We start from the raw sequence: 20,640 nt of genomic DNA, 5'->3' as shown, positions 1-20,640 counted from the left end.
ATGGATGGATGGATGGATGGATGGATGGATGGATGGATGGATGGATGGATGGATGGATGGATGGATGGATGGATCTAACCTTGAGAGCAAAGGCACACCCTATGTATGTCACAAACTGCTCCTCTTGAGAAGGCAGTGGAAGCAGAACCGATACAAACTGTTGGGCCTGTAGACACACAGAAATGATCTATGAAATAAAAACTGTCAGGAAAAGGAGAGTTAAATCTGTTTTTAACAAAGAAGCTGGAAAGGACTAAACATGGATCAACAATAACTTGCCTTTAGTGTCTAAAATAAATGCCATGGAAAGCAGAAAAACAGGGATAGAAGATCATGCAAAGAGAGTATGTAAATGTTGTAGATAATAATGTAAAAAAACAGGTTTGAGACAAATAAAATCACAGAAAAAAAATAAATGAATAAATGTGATAGAGAACTCATGCATGACAAAACATTTCTGCAGTTTCTTCGACCCTACCTTATAAAAGATTAGCCAGTAAAGGCCAGTTCCCACCGTGACCACAAAGAAAACATTGGCTAAATCCCCGGAATAGAACAACAGAAACTTCAGCATCGTCTGCAGAACAGAGGAGAGACCAGAAACATGTGAGCTCCAACACTTACATATGGCACTTTTAACAAGCGGCGACGTACCTCCAGATCAATGACGGGCGAAGCAATCCTTCTCTTCCAGCTCACGGTCTTCAGGAGAGAGTAGAGCACGGCCACACCACCCAAAATACCGATAGCGGTCTGTGTGCAAAGAAACCCAAAGGATCGTTGTCATTTTATGCTACACCATCCGTCCTATTAACATATATTGCATTACAGTTAATAATTAATTAATAAATAATTAATTTCAGCCAAGTTTATACTCACATCTGTCTTTGCACGAGCCTCTGTCTGATCCATCTCATAATCCATAGCAAAACGTACCTACAGACATATAAATCAAAGCGTAAAACTACTTGGCTGGCATAAATAGTAAATACAATATATATATATAATATATAATTCCTTTTAACAAGACAACACAGATGTTCTACAAAATATATGTAAGTCCTTCAGGTTTAGATTACCAGCAATTTTCAATGTGTCACTGAGACAGCAGCTTATTTAAGTTCTTTATAATTAAATTATTGAAATTTGCAAACACGGACATATACTCACAGACACAGTTTGAGTGTTGATGTCGGTGATGAGGAGATCTGTGTAAGTCACAGTCATCAGAGGGGGAAATATTTGCCCTTCCTGGGTTCGAGGAACGAGTTGAAACCTACAAAATAAGACGTTTGAAACACTCTGTAACCTTTTTCTTTTCCCCATTCAGAAGGTTGGATTCTACCTTATTCGGACACTGGTGGCGACCCGAATGACTTTAGGTGAGGATGTTACGCTCTTCTCTCTGCCACCCAATGTGTCCACGAGAAACATTCGGCGAGACAAATACCAGTTCCTCATATCATCTGCATAGAAAAACAGAAACTTAAATGGAGATCCCTCGTGCATTTAGAACAAGGTTTTGTTCTGTATTTAATGAAATCTCACCCTGGTTGATGAACCGCCCATTGTATTGTTGGTTCTGAACCAGCGTTGGCAGAGGAAGAAGTTTCCTGTTCTCTCCTCCTCCGAGGTCCATGTAAACATCGTAGAACAACGGTTCCGGATGGGAAACGAGGAGGTCCACCACTGAGAGGTCGCACTGCAGATCCACAAATCGCATACAAAACCTTTTTAGGATCTAATCTTTCCCTAATAAATCAGTTTGCCGTTATTCTCAGAACCGAATGAGGTTAGAGGTACTCACACTTTCTTCGTAAGCAGTTCCAAAGCTGAAAGCGGACGCCTTCTTTGGGGTCGGTTCTGGACAAAGCTAAGGGAGAGGAAAAGAACAACACATGAACATTTATGAAGTTTTTAAAATGGCTGAAAACGTTGCTTCTTGCTCCTTTTTTTTAGCATCTTCTCACATTAAAACTGCAGTTAAAGCCCTTGTTTTGTTTCATAATATGAAATCCAATCTGGCTGAAGTTTGATAATATTTGAGCAGTTTCAAGTGGTTAGAATGTTTTTACACAACAGTTTTTAGGAAGGAAAAAGTAATAAAAAAAGGCATGTGAGGACATTTTATCTTTTTCTGCAACTGAAAGAAACACTCTAATGTCCGGACATAAAAATCTGATCTGATTACTTGCTTGGGGGTGAGTAGTCTGTTTTAAAAGAGACAATGTAAGACACAAATCTTTTTTGCTTGCAGTGGCTTAATCTCAAACAACTTAAGATCTTACCATCAAGTTACGTCCTCCAGCTTGCTCCCATCTCAAGAACTCTCCCCTGACATTGTAGACAGCAGCAAGCAGCTGAATCTCTGTGTTCTGCCAGAAACAACAGATTTTAGCTTCAAGGCTTTATTCTGAATATCTGAAATGACTAGGACCATATAAATCAGCTTATCTTTTTTTCTTTCCTATTTAATGCTAAAAAATCTTACCTTGTTTCTTCCTCTGAAACTGAAGACAGTAGGAACAGGCTCTGTTTGAAGAACACGACTCGCCAGCCCCGGTTCGTCTCCGTAGAAAAGCCACGGGAGATTCACTCTCCTGTGGATAAAACAATCAAAGCTGCTGGTTTCTGTTCTGGACTAAAACTAGAAAAATCTGTCTGAAATTCATGACCTTTGTCAGACAGAAAGAAAAAAAAAAGAAAAGAAACATGTTTACCAATAAGAAATGTCTTGAACTGAGCTCAGAGCAGCTTTTGATTTGTACACGGTGTTAAAAAGACCACAAGCATCTGTGGAGAGTCCACCGAAGGAGTGCATGTTCATCACACACATGTTCCCCAGGGCCTGGCATGCTGTCAGGTTAGAGTAGGCCTGCAACAAGAATCCCAGAGGTTAATGCAATCATATGCTTTAATCTCAACATCCATCATTAAAAATCTTGGTTAAAAACAAGGGTCTCTTTGATTACAAGGCAAGCTGCTGAGGAGGAGTAGAGATTTTCCACAAACCAGGCAGACTGGACGCTGAATTTCTGTTCAAACAGGCGAGGAGGAAAAAAATCAGTACTGATGATCATTTTCATATAGCAACTAAGAAACAAATAGCAAAGGATTCCTACCAGCTGAGCATAGTTGACACTGGGATTCACGTTAGTGGAAAGGATTCCTGTAGGGAAACACAATCCTCCGGCCTAAAACAAACAAAACAAAAAATAATCAACAAATTATATGTTCTTCTAACAATAGTGTATCAACCCTATTGTACTTTAACCATGTGAAGTTTAAACTCACTGGGACATTAGGAGCAGGGCACACACAGGATGTATTGATGAAGGTAGGTGTGCATCTCTCACACCTGAAAGATAATTTCAGAGTGTAAGCTGAGAGTAAAAATGAACACTTTTCATTTTACTACAGTTTGACCATGACCAGATTAGAACCAGAGAAGCAGCAAGTCAATTTCCTTAAGATGAATTACAATCACTTTTAGCAAAACCAAACTTTAATGTATTTTGTCATAATATGCATATGATATATATATATATATATATACACACACATTGTTCATACAGAGTTGCCTTCAGCATTTCAGTATCTTTAAGTCTGTGTCATTTGAGGTACCTGTCTCCTTTGTTGTTTGCTATGGACAAAGCAGGGCTGTTGTTGTTGCATACTTCACATCTTGGCTCATTCAAAGGATTGCCGTTGATATCCCTTTCCACTAGAAAAACAAACCATCAAGACCATATAGTCGCAGCGTCATATAAGAGATTAAATAATCAGTAGCATTCTTAGTATTCAGAATCAAAAAAATAGAAGTGAATGCTTCAATCTAAATTACTGTTAAAGAAAAAAAATGTGGTGACTCACCCAGGATAAGGCCTGGAGGACACTGACATTTTCCCTCATCGTTGACGCTGCCTGGACAGCGAACACACCCAAACCCGTCTTTTGTTACTGCCTGTAAATAAACACTGCATCTCACTTAAAGCAAAACTGTTATATCTATTATCAGTTGTATAAGTGTGATTTCATGTTAATATAGTAAGAGGATAATGGGGGAAAATTGACATACAGGCCTGTCTGAAGGACACAGCTCACAAGTGATGGACACACTATTAGGGGAGACATTTGTGGTTTTGTAGCCAGTCTGGCAAACGCAGCTCAATCCTGCAAAAGAAAGAGAATCAGAGGAGTGGCAGTGGAGTGTTAATTTAATCAAACAGCGAATCAAAATAAAAAACAGCTTTACTGCCAGGAATTATCTAAAACGTAGGAATTTTCTTTCTTTTTTTTATAGAGTGCTACATACAGCCAACATAAATAAAATTGGAAATACATATCGTAGAATATAAAAATAGAGCAACACTTTATTGGGTTGCAATATTAACTCCTCAGTTGACCTACCACACACTGGAGGGACTGAATAACCCTTATAACCTGACAGCTTCATGAGAGATATATGCAGAGAGGTAGATCCTAGGGATGATTTTGAAGTCCATACCTTGTTGATAAACATTCTGTTATCACTTTTCCCCATTTTCTTATATTTCTATCATTTTAAATCTGTATAAACTTTTTATATATATATATATATATAAAATAGAATTTTATTTACCTTGATTTCCAGTTCCTAAAGAGATTGGGCTGGTTTGCTGCTATGATTCATTATTTTAAGTAATTATTTAATAGTATTCCAATAATATTTGATAATCTACACCTTCAGGCTTCACCTTTATGACCACATCAGATTCTTCTAGTTGGTTATATCTTCAGTAAATTTGCTCTGAAGGTTGTTTGTTTTTGTTTTTTTGTTTGTTTTTTAGTATTTATAACAGTTTATATTCTTCAATTGTTTCGGCTTTAGTGCAGTCTTATTGACCGGATCAGATGAGCCAATCATTTTTTATTATTATAACAGTTTTTTGGGGGGATTTAGCTTTATTAATTCAAAAAACACTACAGTATCTTCCTCACAATCTCTAACAGCTAACAGCTTTTAGCTAACAATAAACTATATTAGGTGACAGACTTGCACACTTATCAAAATACCCTGCTTCAAAGTATAAAAAGTAAAACGTATATGGTTTAAGGTTTGTTTTTGAGTCCGAGATAATTGTAAAAACCCGACCTGTAGAGCTTTGGCGCTGATTTGAACCACACCTGGAGCACGACAAACTGGATATATCGAAGAATTCATCTACGCCACAGTCTGAAGGAGCTTTAAATGGGATAATAAACTGCTGGCAATAGAGCAGATTTAAGTATAACAAAAATAATAAACAAGGAAATCCTCTCATGGGTCTGCTAACAGGCAGTAGCGTCCCTGTCGCCATGGTAAGCGACCGTTCTTTATTACCCACAATCCTCCATTCTTGTTTAGATGAGAATTCCGGGGCTATTGTGGGATCCGAAACCTTTGACCGACTCTTTCCGTTCCCAAACGTATCTTTACCGCTATCCTACTTCTAGCTTTGGTTATGATGGTGACTGGTCCAAACACTGTTCTTGTAACACCCTCTTGTGGTTGTGTCACGTCATGAAGAAGAGAAAGCTTTTATGGTTGAGTCAGATTCTTCTTTCTTTTTTTCCAAGAAAATGAACACATGCATCTGTGCAATGATTTTACTTCCCTCTTTTCCTTTAGAGCAACATGTTCCGATAAAGGTGAGATTTGCAGATATAAAAATTTGATTAAAGAATAATAATTCCATTAAGATCTCCGAACACGCTCATTTGAAGACCTGACCAGCTATATTTGCTGTTATACTGTAATTCCCTTTCTGTTCTTTTGAAGAAGTAAGGAAACCCTAAGAATTAAAGATTTGGATGATTAAGACTATGAAAATCAAGTATGCGGTCAGAGAATGTAATAAAAACAAATCAAGGCTAGATTAGGAAAACGGTTGAAGAGATTAAGCTAACTGTTACTAAAAGATGACACCAGGAGACAGATGAGCTTATTAAGTAAACAACGAAATAATCAAATGCAGAGGAGGCCAAGCTTGCCTGATATCTTTTATGCAATAACTTTATATTCAGTTCCCACCACAGTGGATCGGCAAATGTTATTTTATTGGATACATTTTGGACTATCATGTGTCTCTGTCAGATTTCTGTGTCTTCATTCTCAACATATTCTCCTCCAAACAGAGTTAAGATCAGTCGTATGCTGGCCTTCCCTAAAAAAAACTCAGAGTCTGAACATGTCTAAGCATGTTCCTCTCATGGTTCAGCTTAATTTTCTATTCTATTCTGACAAACACACATGCATTTAAAATAAAACTCATATGTTCATAATAACAGCGGATACATCTTTATTTCATCATATGACAGCTTCATACATTATGAATAAATAGTCCATATTTCCAAGAGAACTCTTATTCTACCGTACTTTTTACCCTTATTTCTCATCTCAGCTAACTACTGAATCAGAACCAGCAACAGAACAGAAGCATCTGTTGCATTTTCCTAATATTTGGAAATCAAGTTCCCAAAACTTGAGAGTAAGAGAGTAATCCACACTGCTTGAAGTGTACTTAGCTTTTTCAGCAGGCAGTGATGGCATGTGATCTGCTGTGGAGGAGGCCTGTTGGTTTCCCACTGGTTCTATTTAAATTATCTCTTTTGTTTTCATTGGTTTTATTTCCATTTTAGGTTATTCTAGTCGTTTTGGGTTGTATTTAAGTTCTTATGTATTTCTTGTTTACCCTCTTGTGTCAGTCTCCTTCTTCTAGCTCCCTGCTAGATTCTTCTGCCCACACCTGCTCCCAATCTGCTGATTAGCCTAGTATTTGTTCAGTCTGCTATTTATACTACTTCTCTTCAGTTACCGTTTTGAGGGTTCCTTGCTGTTTCTTTGTTCCTGATGTGTGTTTTCCCTGATGTCTCCTGGAATTTGATTTTCTGTATTTTGTTGCCACCTTTTGCCTATCAAATCTACAAGAAACCACCTCAGCCTCCGTCTCTCCATTTGGGTCCTCTAAAAACCTACACACAGTAGGAACTGTAGTTTTTCTAAGGACTAGGCTTACCTTGGACAGGCTCACCTCCTCCTGACCCCACCCGTCCTCATGACCTTCTACAGTAGCATTCTGACCATCTGTTTCACTGTTTGGTTTGGAGGCTGCAGCACCACAGATTGGAAGAACATAACAGTGCTGAGAGAAGCAGAGAGAGGATCATCGGGGCTCCACTCCCCTTCTTAAAAGACATTTCATCCCAGTGCTGCATTTCCCGAGCCCGTAACATCATCAGCGACCCCTAACATCTCAACCATGTACTGTTCTCCCTGCAGCCCTCTGGAAAGAGGCTTTGCAGCATTCGATACAGGACCAGCAAGTTCTGTAACAGCTTTTCCCCCGTTGCCATAAGACTATTAAAAACTCTAAATCAACTCACAAATTGAGACTCTGCATCACACTGATAACATCACATTTGCATTACACGGTGGACATATTTATTTATTTTAATTTATTTAGATAAATATGCTGTAACCCTTATTTTATTCTTGTCCTTTTCTGGTTTTGTTTTTGGCCTTATTTTACTTATTTACTTATGACCATTGATATTTTAGTTTTCCTTTTTTTAATAAATATGCAAAGAATTTTACATTTCGGTTATTTTTGTCAAGATAGAGTGCTAAGTGTTCATTAATAAGAAATAAAATGAACTGTTTTGATTTTAGAATACTTTCCGTACCCACTGTATAAAATGTTTGCTCACTACAGTCGAGGGCACTTTAATGCATTTTCACTCCCAAGGGGGCACTTTAACATGCAGATGGGCTCCTAAAGGGGCACTTTAGCACACGTTTTGACTTCCCAGGAGGTCCCCCATTTGGCTAAAAAAGGGGGCATTTTAAGGTATTTTAAATCAATACTATATTTTTGAATAACATAATCAAGAAAATCCAATATAAATCAGCTTTGGCCTCTGCTAGGAGGCAGTTTTTCTTTTTGCGGAAAAATACTTTCATCTTATAACTATGATTTTTGAAATAGAATACATATCCATCGATTTAATAGTTTTGAATTTATAAAAGAAGTACAAGATTAATACTGATAAAAATAAACTCAGTACTTGATGAGTATCAAGCAGGGTCGGTTCTAGAACAAATTAAGAGGTGGGGCCAGGGTGGGGCCCAGTGTTTTTTCATGTGAGCACAGAAAAGCATGAACAGAACAATAGTTAATTATATATTTAAGAGAACCACAGGGAAAACAAGCTAATTGTGTCTCTGCACCCAATTAAGTAAAATTTCCATGTAATTTATTTAATCAAAATTAATCTAACTTAGTGTTTGTCTAGTGTTTAGAGCAGTGTGCTTGTGTTCCTAGAAGGTTGCAAGTACCCGGTTCGATCCCCACAGTCTCCACTCTGGGTTCCTGAGCAAGACCCTTAACCCCACACTGCTCCCCGTGTGCCACACAATGGCAGCCCACTGCTCCCCAAGGGGATGGGTCAAATACAAAGAGTGAATTTCCCCATTGTGGGACAATAGAGGGATTTACATTACGTTTGAAATTTTATGTTTTCCCAATTGAAAATTTGTATTTTTGCGAGACAAAAAAATTGAAAATTGTGATCCTTTCTCAATACGACTGAAACAATCACCTTAATTTTTCCAATCATAATGAAAATAAATCGGGTCTGAAGGACCATTCAGTTACCATATCTGTTCCAGTGCATATCATCTTTAGAAATGCATTTATTATTCATGGGTCATGTGGGTCAGAAAATTTTAATAACGGTGGCTAAGCAATAACCAATGTACACTGAGGGGTGGCCAAAAGTAGATAGGTGCCAGAACCTCAGGCTCAATCTACACTGTTGCAACAGGATAATGAACAATCACGACATGCATATTTTCCAAATAAAGACAAACTATACTTTCCTACAGCCTGTGCTAACAATTGGACGCATATATTTAAACATCCATGCTGTCTAAATTAAAGGTGTAGTGGACAAAATTCTTTCAGTTTGAGTTCTGGGGCTAACATCTTATTCATTGTCATTACTAACCTACTTTTATTAAAAATCATTCAGCATAAAATTAATAATTATATGTACTAATATCTACATTGAATTGATCACTTATTATTAAAGTAGTTATTTATCTCTGATTTCAGTGAAGATTCCTAGATGACTTGCAGAGACATAATTTTTTCTTTACCCCATAAAAGACAAAATCTAGTTCTGAAGAGCATGAATTCTGTATTCATCTTTAATGTTAGTATATTGATGTGCATAATTAACCACAGTGTTTTTGTTGTCAGCTTAATGTTTACATATAGAAAATTAAAATGTTAAAAAAGTTAGAACATTCCACTTGAAAGTTTTAACTGCTGCCTCCGTCTGGGAAAAATGGTAGGGGTGGCCAATGATTGAATAAGGGTGGCCATGGCCGCCCTTTTTTAGCTCCGCCCCTGCTATCTTCACAGTGATAGGACTGAAGAAGGGGTGGGGTTTGACGAAAGCCTGGAAAGTCCCTAGCAGTTGAGTAAATATTTCCAGATCGATCTGCTTGGTAGAGTATCGAATATTTAGAGGTCTTACTTTCAGAAATAATAAATAAAAAAACGATATTTTCCACTTCGTCAACTTCCACCTTTACATATTTTCCTTTCCATTCCGCTAGAGGGCGGTATTGCGGTAAATCTGAGCCAATAAAAGGAGAAAACGCGGCTCAGTGCAGATCAGTCGGAGGGAGGGAAGACACAGCTGCCTGCATCGTTTCGGATAGAGTTAATTAAAACTGGATTTCTGCTCTGAGGGTGTCCTTAACCCGACTTTTAAACGTAACGAAGCTACGTGAGTATTGGCGGGTCCTTCATGCTTACATAACAGCTCTCCACACTTTCCTTCTCCCTCATCTCCGTTTGTGACGCACGTGTTTTACTGAGGCACAGGTCCTCTTTCTAAGGCTTCACAATGACACCTTTGTTCTCCACTTTTCCTCCCAGAGTCCTCCGAGTTCTCAGCAAACACCCAGGCTGAAGAAAGAAAGAAGGAATGAGCACAATCCTACGATTGGAAGGCCTGGATGTGAAGGCAGGCACTCAAGATATAAGGGAATTCTTTAAATCCCTGCATATACCTGATGGAGGGGTTTACATCATGGGGGGGAGTCTCGGTGAAGCATTTATTGCATTTGCCAATGAAAACGACGCACAGATCGCCTTGCTGCATAATGGTAATTTCCTGAAAGGCTCCATGGTGTTTCTGCACGCTAGCAGTATAAAGGAGATGGAGCAGAAATTGGAATCCTTTGGGAAGAAGACCGTAAGCCCTGAAAGGAAAACTCAATATCCAGCTGCAGATAAAATGCCAAGTCCACATGATGGCAGCGTTGAATTTAAGTCCAAATCCAACCCAAACGATGTGAGTAAATCTAAGCTGAAGGATGGGAGAATGACTAAGATGAAACCCAAACCCAGGAGGGAGGATCCTAAAATGGCTAAGGGGAAAACAACATCCAGGTCGCACTATACTTCAGTTGCATCTTCATTTGATCCCGAAACTACCAGTCTGCCAGCTGCTTATGCAAAACATTTTCAGCTGAGCACAGTAAATAAGCAATTTTCAAATGAAAAACCTTTGGATACTAGTACTGCTTTTCTGCTTGGAGTTTGCTCTGTTCTCAAGAGTCTCAAGTCTGAAACCACTGTGCCAGCATTTGAGTTGAACAAGGATGTTAGCACAACCTTATCTGGAGATGTCAGAAGCCCAAAGCACACATCGGATTTGAAACCAGGCTACGTTCGACTCTTTGGGCTGCCATCTTCAACTACTAAAGAAGAAATCTGTACTTTTTTCAAAGGGTTGCATGTGAAAGAGGTTATAGTCAACGTTGAACTTGGAAAGGGTCATGGCTGCCTTGTGAAGTTTGCAAATATGCAAGATGCATCTGATGCTCTTAGCTTCAACCTGAAGTTGCTGGGCTCATTCTGTGTGGAGGTACGGGGAGGAGATCAGAAAATGTGGGACAGAGCGCTACAAGAATGCAGGAATGCATTAGATGCCTGGCCAAGTAATCAATACCAAAGATCTAAGGAAAGGGAAAAATATGAGAGAAAATCTGTTTCCCCTCTGCAGAGGAAGAGGTCAGCAGACAATCAAGTTCACCTGGAACCGCTGAAAAAGCCAAGACGTGACACTGAAACAGACTCTTCATTATTAAAAACCTCAGAATATACAGTCATGGTCCGAAACCTTCCCAAAACCATAACCAAGACTGAAATCAAAGAGCTATTTGCATGCACACACATTCCACACAGAAACGTGCTTCATCTGCTGGATGAAGCAGGAGACCTCACAGACACGGCTTTTCTGATTTTTAACCGCAGACAGGACTTTGACTATGCCATAAATCTCTCTGGCTGCCATGCAGGCTCTGGTGCCATTGAGGTTACTTCTATCACCAAGCAGATCATGTGGGGAATGGTAGCCAAAAACAACCCTAGGAACCGTAGGACCGGTCCTACCGACCCAAGATTGCACAGTCACCTCAGAAAACCAGATCAACAGAAGACCGGGACGCAGCGGCGGGAGAGTCAAACCAACATGGCTCAGAGGTACATTTTTATTAGAAACATGCCTGCAAATGTAAAAAGAAGTCAGATCAGGAGCCTGTTCTGTAAATTTAATCTGAGCTTGGACGACATCATGTTACTGCATGACAGCGAGGGCCGCGGCAGGGGGGAGGCCGTGGTTACCTTTGAATCCGAGCAGCAAGCTGCCGAGGCCCAGAGGATGCACGGCGAGGAGTTCCTGGGGACAAGCGTGCTGCTTACTCTCATAAATGGCGAGCAAGTGGAGAACATTTTGAACAACTGAGAAACTTTGCCTGATCTGAGGTTGTTTTTGGCATTTAAGTCTTACGTCAGGATCACCTGTACATTTGCGTTTTTGTACTTTTCTTTTTGACAAAATGAATAATAAACGTTCCTGTTGATGCAAGATGCTTCAAAGCCTTTTATCCGACGATGAAAAGAAGACCAGGCGAAGTGTACAGATATTTTTTGGAAGGGGTGACTGGAGATTTTCTCACCCATGACAGAATTCAGATTTTTTGGTTTTGACTTTGAATCAGCATGGCTTAATCATTAGAATAAGAATTCTCAAGGAAGATCAGTTTTTGTTCTAACAAGTTCTAAAGCTCCAGGGTTCATATTTGCCTTTTGTTAAAACAGGAGAAACAAACTTCAACAGGATTTGCAAGCAACTGCTAAATAAAGAAAAGGTAGTTTAACCGCAGACGGAAACGGCTGCACAGGAGGAAGTAACATGAAAACGTAAATAAAAGTTGTCGGGGAGAACGCCCTGGGTAATATGCATTCAACAAGATGGAGCAAGCTACTGGAGGCGGAGTCTCAGGGCGTGAGGAAGACCAAGCCATTGGATTTAACAGTATTACTGTAGTTTTGTGAGACCAGGAAAATGACTTTTACAGTTACTTCAACAAGACCTTTATTAAACCTGGACAAAAACTAACAACTAATACAATTGGTCAACTAAAACATGTCCTGTTCATGTTGTGAAAAACTTCCATTTATCAAAGGAAGTAGGAAAAAAAAACTTTATTGGTGGGAAAACAAGATGACACATTCAGTATATATAATGTATATACACAAAAGGGAAAAAGGACTCCACGTCTGTTGTGCATCTGTGAGAGAAGGATGAGTGAGGCGCCATCTTCTGCTGGTCATTTGAAATACCTCTTTGGACCATCTGGATATCTGGATGGACCTAAACAACACAGGAAGAAACAAAGACGACGAAAGGTTCAATGTTCATTCAGTTTTTTTTCCCCCTAAAGCGATTCTGTGAATCTTTGTAAGAAAGTATTAAATCTTTTTTTTTTTTTTTTTTCCAAACTTGCCAATTTGAACAATTTATTTTGTTACCCTACCACACAACTAGAATTTTTTTTTCTTGTACCTGAATGATTACTTGGATATCGTTCGTTGTTGCCTTGCAATCTTGGAGGTGGTTTGGAAAAGTCTGAAGACCTCATGGGAAAGCTGCTAAATGTCGATGGCTGTGGAGGTAAAAGAAGCAGAAGACCCAAACTTTTATCCACAGTCCAAAATCCAGCTTGAAGTATTGAAGCATAAAGTGAAGCAGGCTGGCTTTAGCTACTTATTAAAGAGAAGAAAACAGGCTGTACCTCTGGAATGCTCCTCAGCCTGTAATCCATCAGCGCGTCGGTTAGTTTTTGTGTCACTTTCAGGACCAACTGAGCATCGTTTTCGGTCTCTATTCGGAAAGAGTCCTAAAGACAGAAATGACAAATAGTCTTTTATATATATCATTTGGTCAAAGGAGCGGAGATGCAACAGGAGGAGATTCGCACCAGGTGTTTGAGCAGAGCGGGAATGTTTTTACTCTCCGGGGCTTCTCCAAATAATCTAGGCTGGTTCACTGGTTTGCTCGTCGGTCTCTTTGTAAAGCCGTCCTGGAACTCATTAGGATACGCTGCGTTTGTGTTTTCACCCATCGGTCCGCCCCTTCCATAGCCATCTGGTCCAGGACCCCTACTGTCCGGGTAAGGACCCATATTCATACCCCCGTCAGGAAACGCTGGTCTTGGCATAAAGCCTCCATACCCAGGTTCTTCATATTCTCCACCTTGATAGTTGGAGGGAGCACCTCTATGAGGGGGGAACTCTCCTTGAAACCTGGAGTTATGGAACCTGGGACCTGTAAGATGCACAATAGCTCCATATTAATCCACATTAAATTCTTCTGTTTCATATCCTGTGAAATAGAACATCTAAGAAGTTAATTATTGCACTTATTCAAAAAATATAGTAAAACATGGAAAGATTTGTTGATTTTTCATGGTAAGCAGGCCACCAAACCCAACATTTTACACAAGACCTACTGAATGCACAAGCAACAGTGATAACAGTAGCTAACTAAGATTTGCATTGAAGATAACCAAGGAGTGGAGCAAGGCTGTTATCCCACATAAATGTATCCAGGACATGGATCCCACTCACATTTGTCCTGAAACAGAGGCCGGAGGTTTTAACCTCAGCTAAGGAAAGAAGGAGCCTGATCGTTCACCCTTTCATATGGAAGTAAACTGCAGAGACGTGAGGTCTGAAGTAATCCTCCTGGTAATGATGCACAGTGGGTAACCAGTTTTTTTATATAAGCAACACAAGGCGTCAAGATGAAGCAGGATCCTTTCATATACCTATACTGAGAATAATTAGAGAACGTGGCTCAAAGAATTCTCACATCTACCGTTACGTTTAAAGAAGATGGCTTATGAACGTTTTAACCTTTCCTTTTTTCCCCCTCAACAGCCAAATCATACAAAGGACCATACAATGAATTGATGTGTTATAATTTACAGTTTAGACTAGCAGTGGATCAATGAAGAGTAGACTATACATAGTTTTCTGTTTTGTGAATTGCATTCTTCATGTAATTTTCTTTTAGAACAATGTTTAGGGAAGACAGAAAAGGTACACCTAAATGTTTTATAAGTGTTTTGTTCTAACTGTATAACATGGAATTTTATATAGTTCTATGTGCACCTTGCATTAAGCCAAAACCTTTGAAGACAACATGTCTGTGGTCCAATTTGAAGCTGCTTGAATAAATCAAGTCCAGTTTTTCTAACAAATGTTAGGAAATTGAATGTAGCTGAATTACAGCTTATAGAATAAATAAGCTGGATATCATTGAGAAAGGACCACAGGATGCAGATGTATGAGAACGTCACAATCCTTGAGAATAAACTCCATCATAATGAGGAGGTGTGATTAGGGAACTAACAAGTAGTTACAGCTAACCACATGATGGGATGAAGATCGGTGGTTTAGGGGAGTTAATGGAGCCTTGAATGGGACTAAAGATCCTGCATTAAAAGGGATTCAATCCATGAGTCTGAAGATTACTGATGCTGGGATAAGGTGGATGGGATCCAGTTACCCCAATCAAAGTACATGGAAATTGGACACTCCTGAACACGATGTAGCTTTTTCTTTCAGAGCACAATAAGTTTAAAACGCACTTGTTTCTGTTGCTGAGTTCTTAAAAAAGCAATTATATTCATTAAAAGAAGTTGTGGACATTCCATTATTGACTCACTGATTATTTCTACATTTCATTGCTTGAATCAAAGAAATTTGGGATGTGAATAAAGTTGTATCAGCATTTAGCTGAAACCTATGAAGGCCACATGCTTACTGCCAATCAGCAAGCCGTCAGAGCTGCTGTTAAAGGAGAAGTTCGGTTTTTTACACTTTAAGCCCATTTTCTGTAGTGTCCAGGATGAAATCGAATGAAGGACACCAAAATTTTGACAATTGCTCCTGTCTCTGCTTTTTGGCTCATTTAGAATCAACCCCTGGCTGCTTTAGAATGGCTAGCATAGAGCATGTCCGATAATGTCCTTAAAACAACCTTAAACGTTCTTTTTTTAAAATATGCTACTCACCGTGTCGTCAGCGCTGTTCAATGACGTTCCAAAAAAAGTTTCGTGAAGAAAAAACGTTCCTGTAGTGTTTTATTTAGCATTTTGTAAATCCCATTGAGTTCTGTAGGAATAGTCAATATTCCGCTGCCACCGGAAACGGAAATGGGGCCTGTTTACACAGTTGTAGTCTTTTCGCTTCACTCTGTGTACTCCGACGTCGAGGTGCTAACGTCTCTGTTAAACACTTTAAAAAACTCTGAAAATGGAATACGAAAGGTGGATTCTTGATTCTCGACGTCGGAGTACACAGAGTGAAGCGAAAAGACTACAACTGTGTAAACAGGCCCCATTTCCGTTTCCGGTGGCAGCGGAATATTGACTATTCCTACAGAACTCAATGGGATTTACAAAATGCTAAATAAAACACTACAGGAACGGTTTTTCTTCACAAAACTTTTTTTGGAACGTCATTGAACAGCGCTGACGACACGGTGAGTAGCATATTTTAAAAAAAGAACGTTTAAGGTTGTTTTAAGGACATTATCGGACATGCTCTATGCTAGCCATTCTAAAGCAGCCAGGGGTTGATTCTAAATGAGCCAAAAAGCAGAGACAGGAGCAATTGTCAAAATTTTGGTGTCCTTCATTCGATTTCATCCTGGACACTACAGAAAATGGGCTTAAAGTGTAAAAAACCGAACTTCTCCTTTAAGTATGTGGCTGTGTGATCTAGCTGACCGCAACGCTGTGCCTTTTTGGCTAACTTTATTATTTGAAGGGTTTAGCATTAAGACAAATCGATAAAAAGCAAACCACTGAAACGGAAGAATAAATTATGTGGGATGAAAAAAGGGAAGTTACAAAACACAGCAAAGGCATTAGCAGGCAGAGGAACCATTAGTCGTTGGTGAATAAGAATCACTTTCAGATACAGAAGTGAGGTTAGCTCTAAAAAGGGAGATGTACCATCAAAGAGAGGACATCTAAATGGCTTACGACTGAGAAAAAAAAAAAAGACGGAAGAGAGGCCACTATGGACGACAATAGTGGCATTAATGTAAAGAAAAAAAAAAAAAACCTTGCAATAATGGAGTAATTCATTCTGAAAGAGACCAGAACAAGTAATGGGTGTCAATACAATACAGTACATGCGTATGCTTGTGTTTTAAACCAAATTTTGAGGGTTTTATCAGCTGTAAGCCACAATACACAGAAATAAAAAATGTCACTGTGGGTAGTTAATCTAATGAACCTTAACTGAACTGAATAAGTGAAACAATTGTACCATAAATGATTTTCTAATTGACCAAAAGGAGCTCACCAAATGAGGGACCCATTGGCCCCATCCCCTTATTCGGTGGAGGCATTGCTGCAGGAGCAGCAGAACCTGTGAGAAAATAAAAATGAAGAGACACATAAAATCAAAGGAGTGCTGCATAAAAACATTAGTAAATGTAATCCATTAGTTCTGTGCATGTAATAGTTTAGCACAGAAGGAAAAAAAGAAAGATCACTCACGGAGTCCCTTAAAAGCAGGAACCAGATAGGGCTCCTTCAGAATCACCTAAAGGCCAGAAGAGAAACAGGGAAATGACAATTTACATAAGCTATTGTAATAGCGTAAAATCAAGGGCCCAATGTAAAAAAAAAAAAAAAAAAACGGCGTCCCCCTTTAAAAGCATTCCTACTTCATCCTTTGTCAACATTATTTTCTCCATCTTCCATTTTAATAATAAAAAAAGGTGCTCTCCGCTGCGCATCTTCACTGTAGCTCACAGCCACATCTAGGCCCTGATTGGATTTAACGACGGGAATGTAAACAAAAGTTCAGATCTTTCAACTTCATTCGCAGGTGAGGCGACAATCTTTTACACCCTGTTTGTAAAAAGGAGCCTGTACAATGATCCTACTATAAAAGAAAAAAAAAAAAAAAAAAAGCTGTGATATGTGGACGCATTGTGTATACTGTATCTATCCCATGCAACTTTTTCTTCCTTTGACACATTCTTCTTCTCTGACTATTTGAGCTGATGTAACAAGTCAATCAATCAATCAATCAAATGTCATCAACTTCACCAAAGTTATGCAGTTCACCTCACAGTTTCGCTCCAGATCTGCCCTTCAGCATAGAGATAACATGGGAATTCTTTGCTTCAACTGCGAAATTCATGTTCGATGGGAATGTGCCTTTAAATATTTGCTATAACGTATTAAGCAAATATACAATAATATGAAATGTATGTGCATTTTTTAATGTATGACAAAAGTGCTAAAATCGAACCTTTGTGTTGATCATAATAATAAATACTGAGGCTGAACTGTGGACACGACTTGATGGCATGATCAGAGTCTGGACATTGGAAGGAGAGCAGAATATGATTAATCTCAACTCCGACCTAAGGATGATAGTAATATTTTGCTGCACAAGGCAAACACTTATCAAACAATTCTTGTCAGTGACTTCTGCTCCTCTCAGCAAACATTTTTTTTCAATTTTTTAAGAAAAAACTGCTCCAGTTGTCTCTGGTTTGAAGGAGCCTTTTTCAGACAGGATTTTTCAGCTTCATCCAAAGATGCTAAATAGGATTTAGATCAGAGCTCATAGGAGGCCATCTTAGAATACCGTAATCCAATGTTTTCCTCTTAGCCGTTCTTGGGTGTTTTTAGCTGTGTGTCTGCGACCAAGGTACAGCTCTCTGACACTGGGGAGGAAAATCCCTTGATAGTCTTAGGATTTCATTGCACCAAGCAGAGACTCTAGTCACCCTGTGCCAGATGAAGCAAAGCAGCCCCAGAGCATAACAGATCCTCCTCCATGCTTCTCAGTAGGGATACTGTTCTTTTCTTGACATGCTTCATTTTTTCCATCTCTAAACATATAGCTGATTTTTGCTGGCAAAGAGTTCCATGTTAGTCTGATCTGTCCATAGGACATTCTTCCAGAAGCTCAGAATTTGATTTATTTGTTTTCATAGAATTTGTATTATTATAATTACTTGTGTCGCATTCAAGTTACTTGTGACAATTATGGGTTTATCTTTCATTAAAAGAGGTGCACCAATTTGGTCAATGTGCGCATATAACTTAAAAACCTGAAGTTTAAAAATTCAGCTCTTAATGTGAAAAACATAAAATCATTATAAACCAGACTGATAAAAGAAGTTGCAGTTATAATACGTTAATTACATACCTTAATCTGTCCCCTTCCCTCGGCTTTTTCCACTTCTGCAGCAGCAGCTTTAATTGCCTTTCTGACCACAGGGTCTTTGACGCCATCCTCCTCTTCCCAGGTTACCTTATCAGGATGAGTCTTTTTCTGTTTAAAAAAAAACAAAACAAAACACAACACATTGAAATTGGTTGCTTTCAACAAAGAGGCTCTGTGGCTTAGGGAAACAGCTGTACTTACCATATATCTGTAGCTGTGCTTCCAGCCTTTGACGTGATCAATCATGTCATGCTGCACACGATGCAGGGAACACAGTTTGCACTGGTAGTGCGGTTGGACAGCTTGACTTGGGCTGCGGTACTCCCACACATACTGAAGACCTGCAGACAATTATCGATAGTTAAAAAAAAAAATACATCTAAAAAAAAAAAAAAAAAGTAAAATACCTCACAAAAAAACCAAAGCTGCTTTTTTTAAAACTACTTTTTTGTCAACAAAAACAGAACACAACAAAACTCAGGAGAGAGGCCGGCAATTAAGTTGTTTAAATTATGAAACAGTATCTGATGGTTTGAACTTCTCCTGCAGCACATTTCAGTGCATAATCTAGAAATAGAAAGACTGGCACAACCTTAAACCTACGAAAACATCCACCCTAACTAACAGGCTGGTCAAGGGCAGCATAAATGACTGAATCAGCCAACAGGTGCTGGGTAGGGATGGGTAAAAAAAAAAAAAAAATCGATTTAATCGATTTTGTATCGACTGCTGTACACTTTTGCAAAATTGATGTGTAGGGAATGAGATTGATTAATTTTTATTGTGATGCATGTGAAGTTCACATTCAAATGAGCAGCCGTGTGCAAAGTAAGTAACACACAGCTCAGCAAAGCTGTCCCAACTGAAGTCTGATGTCTGGAACCAATTTGGATTTAAAACAGCTAAAGATAATGTGCTGGATATGTGACATTAAGTTGACTTCCCAATACACTGATAATGAGTGGGGCCTTGCATCTCATGCTACAGGCCACCAAGATGACTTCAAGCCAAACAGCTGCAGATATAGCCAATAGGCTGACTGAAGACATTAACAAATTGGGTCTGACCAGCAAACACCCTGTAGTTGTTACAAAGCTGCAAATATGGTTTGTGCAGTGGAGATGATGCAGCTCATGCATGTCTGCTGTGTCCCCACTGTGTCACGTCTGCTTGCTCATGTGAGGCCTAACTTCACTTCACCATTGTGGAAAACGACTCATGAAGTTGAACTAGCTAGAAGAGCAAGGTGCGTGAGAACGCTGGGACCCTTTTTACACCTGAATCCCCGCTATTTTTTGTCCTCATGTCTCTCCATTGCCGCACAAACCTGCCCCCACTTCCTCAGCCGTATCTAGACCCACAGCTAGTTTGTGATTGTCCCTCTTGCGTTGTGGTGTGGAATAATATACCACAGAACATGCTTCAATACTGGGCATAAATAAAAAATTATCAGCGACAAGCTCACTGCGACACATTGCTGCGGGAGGATAACCAGCGCTTTACAAAGTAAATTGTAATTTATGATCAGGTAAATAAAACATTACAAAACTGAACTCAAGTTACATATAAATAAGAGTTTAGTCTAAAAGATTCTAGCGACTTCTAGCTTTGGTTTTCTGCTATATGCCAAGTAATAAACTGCATTTTACTAGATAATAACACATTCATTTATTGCATAGTGCGCTACTTTATCAGTTGTGTGTATGCATTCAAGAACAAAAGGTGTTTAACTGATGTCAGTCTCACTGAAATAAGAAGGCCTAAGGAGTGCATTTTTGGGTAGCAAAAAAATAAATAAAATCCAGATTTTAAAGAAAAAATAAATTTTCACAAACAGAACATTTAATTAATTGATGAAATCAATCATTGGGCAATCCCCATAACAAATCTGCCTCAAACTCTGAGTAAAGATTAACTGCACAAAGCCTCAACAATACCGTGCATCCCTTTATATATATATATATATATATATATATATATATATATATATATA

At 38.9% G+C, this 20,640-nt stretch overlaps 3 protein-coding genes across 4 annotated transcripts in view; 1 reads left to right on the top strand and 2 right to left on the bottom strand.

Moving 5' to 3' along the window:
• The window catches only part of tmem67 (transmembrane protein 67), an 8,593-nt gene extending 3,254 nt beyond the window's left edge, over positions 1 to 5,339 (bottom strand). The window contains exons 1-18 of the mRNA XM_015369764.1: positions 5,135 to 5,339; positions 4,079 to 4,173; positions 3,874 to 3,964; positions 3,625 to 3,724; positions 3,295 to 3,358; positions 3,123 to 3,194; positions 2,973 to 3,035; positions 2,721 to 2,875; positions 2,492 to 2,600; positions 2,289 to 2,375; positions 1,808 to 1,873; positions 1,549 to 1,702; positions 1,346 to 1,466; positions 1,171 to 1,276; positions 880 to 936; positions 655 to 753; positions 479 to 577; positions 80 to 166 (exon numbers count right to left, since the gene is read on the bottom strand). Of these exons, the coding sequence (XP_015225250.1) occupies positions 80 to 166; positions 479 to 577; positions 655 to 753; positions 880 to 936; positions 1,171 to 1,276; positions 1,346 to 1,466; positions 1,549 to 1,702; positions 1,808 to 1,873; positions 2,289 to 2,375; positions 2,492 to 2,600; positions 2,721 to 2,875; positions 2,973 to 3,035; positions 3,123 to 3,194; positions 3,295 to 3,358; positions 3,625 to 3,724; positions 3,874 to 3,964; positions 4,079 to 4,173; positions 5,135 to 5,339 (1,830 nt within the window). The remainder of the gene's footprint in view (positions 1 to 79; positions 167 to 478; positions 578 to 654; positions 754 to 879; positions 937 to 1,170; positions 1,277 to 1,345; positions 1,467 to 1,548; positions 1,703 to 1,807; positions 1,874 to 2,288; positions 2,376 to 2,491; positions 2,601 to 2,720; positions 2,876 to 2,972; positions 3,036 to 3,122; positions 3,195 to 3,294; positions 3,359 to 3,624; positions 3,725 to 3,873; positions 3,965 to 4,078; positions 4,174 to 5,134) is intronic.
• Positions 5,340 to 9,532: 4,193 nt separating this feature from the next.
• On the top strand, positions 9,533 to 12,648 carry rbm12b (RNA binding motif protein 12B). Its single transcript, XM_015370558.1, has 2 exons — positions 9,533 to 9,816; positions 9,969 to 12,648. Exon 2 carries the CDS (start codon positions 10,018 to 10,020, stop codon positions 11,839 to 11,841), a length of 1,824 nt encoding a protein of 607 aa, XP_015226044.1. The 5' UTR covers positions 9,533 to 9,816; positions 9,969 to 10,017; the 3' UTR covers positions 11,842 to 12,648.
• LOC107082102 overlaps positions 12,478 to 20,640 on the bottom strand; it is an 11,828-nt gene continuing 3,665 nt past the window's right edge. For both annotated transcript variants that reach the window (XM_015370568.1, XM_015370579.1), the window contains 8 exons: positions 18,849 to 18,988; positions 18,630 to 18,755; positions 16,958 to 17,003; positions 16,761 to 16,826; positions 13,361 to 13,707; positions 13,175 to 13,279; positions 12,946 to 13,045; positions 12,478 to 12,753 (listed from right to left, as the gene is read on the bottom strand). In XM_015370568.1, coding sequence (XP_015226054.1) covers positions 12,710 to 12,753; positions 12,946 to 13,045; positions 13,175 to 13,279; positions 13,361 to 13,707; positions 16,761 to 16,826; positions 16,958 to 17,003; positions 18,630 to 18,755; positions 18,849 to 18,988 — 974 coding nt within the window. In that variant the 3' untranslated portion in view covers positions 12,478 to 12,709. The remainder of the gene's footprint in view (positions 12,754 to 12,945; positions 13,046 to 13,174; positions 13,280 to 13,360; positions 13,708 to 16,760; positions 16,827 to 16,957; positions 17,004 to 18,629; positions 18,756 to 18,848; positions 18,989 to 20,640) is intronic.

Source organism: Cyprinodon variegatus, unplaced genomic scaffold (genome assembly GCF_000732505.1).
Source record: "Cyprinodon variegatus isolate N-32 unplaced genomic scaffold, C_variegatus-1.0 Scaffold2, whole genome shotgun sequence".
Taxonomy (NCBI): Eukaryota; Metazoa; Chordata; class Actinopteri; order Cyprinodontiformes; family Cyprinodontidae; genus Cyprinodon; species Cyprinodon variegatus.
The sequence above is the reverse complement of the archived record's forward strand: the minus strand, read 5'-3'. Positions and strand labels throughout refer to the sequence as shown.

Bases quoted from the DNA above. Each gene is read 5' to 3' on its own strand.
- rbm12b (XM_015370558.1), top strand. From the start codon at position 10,018: ATGAGCACAATCCTACGATTGGAAGGCCTGGATGTGAAGGCAGGCACT.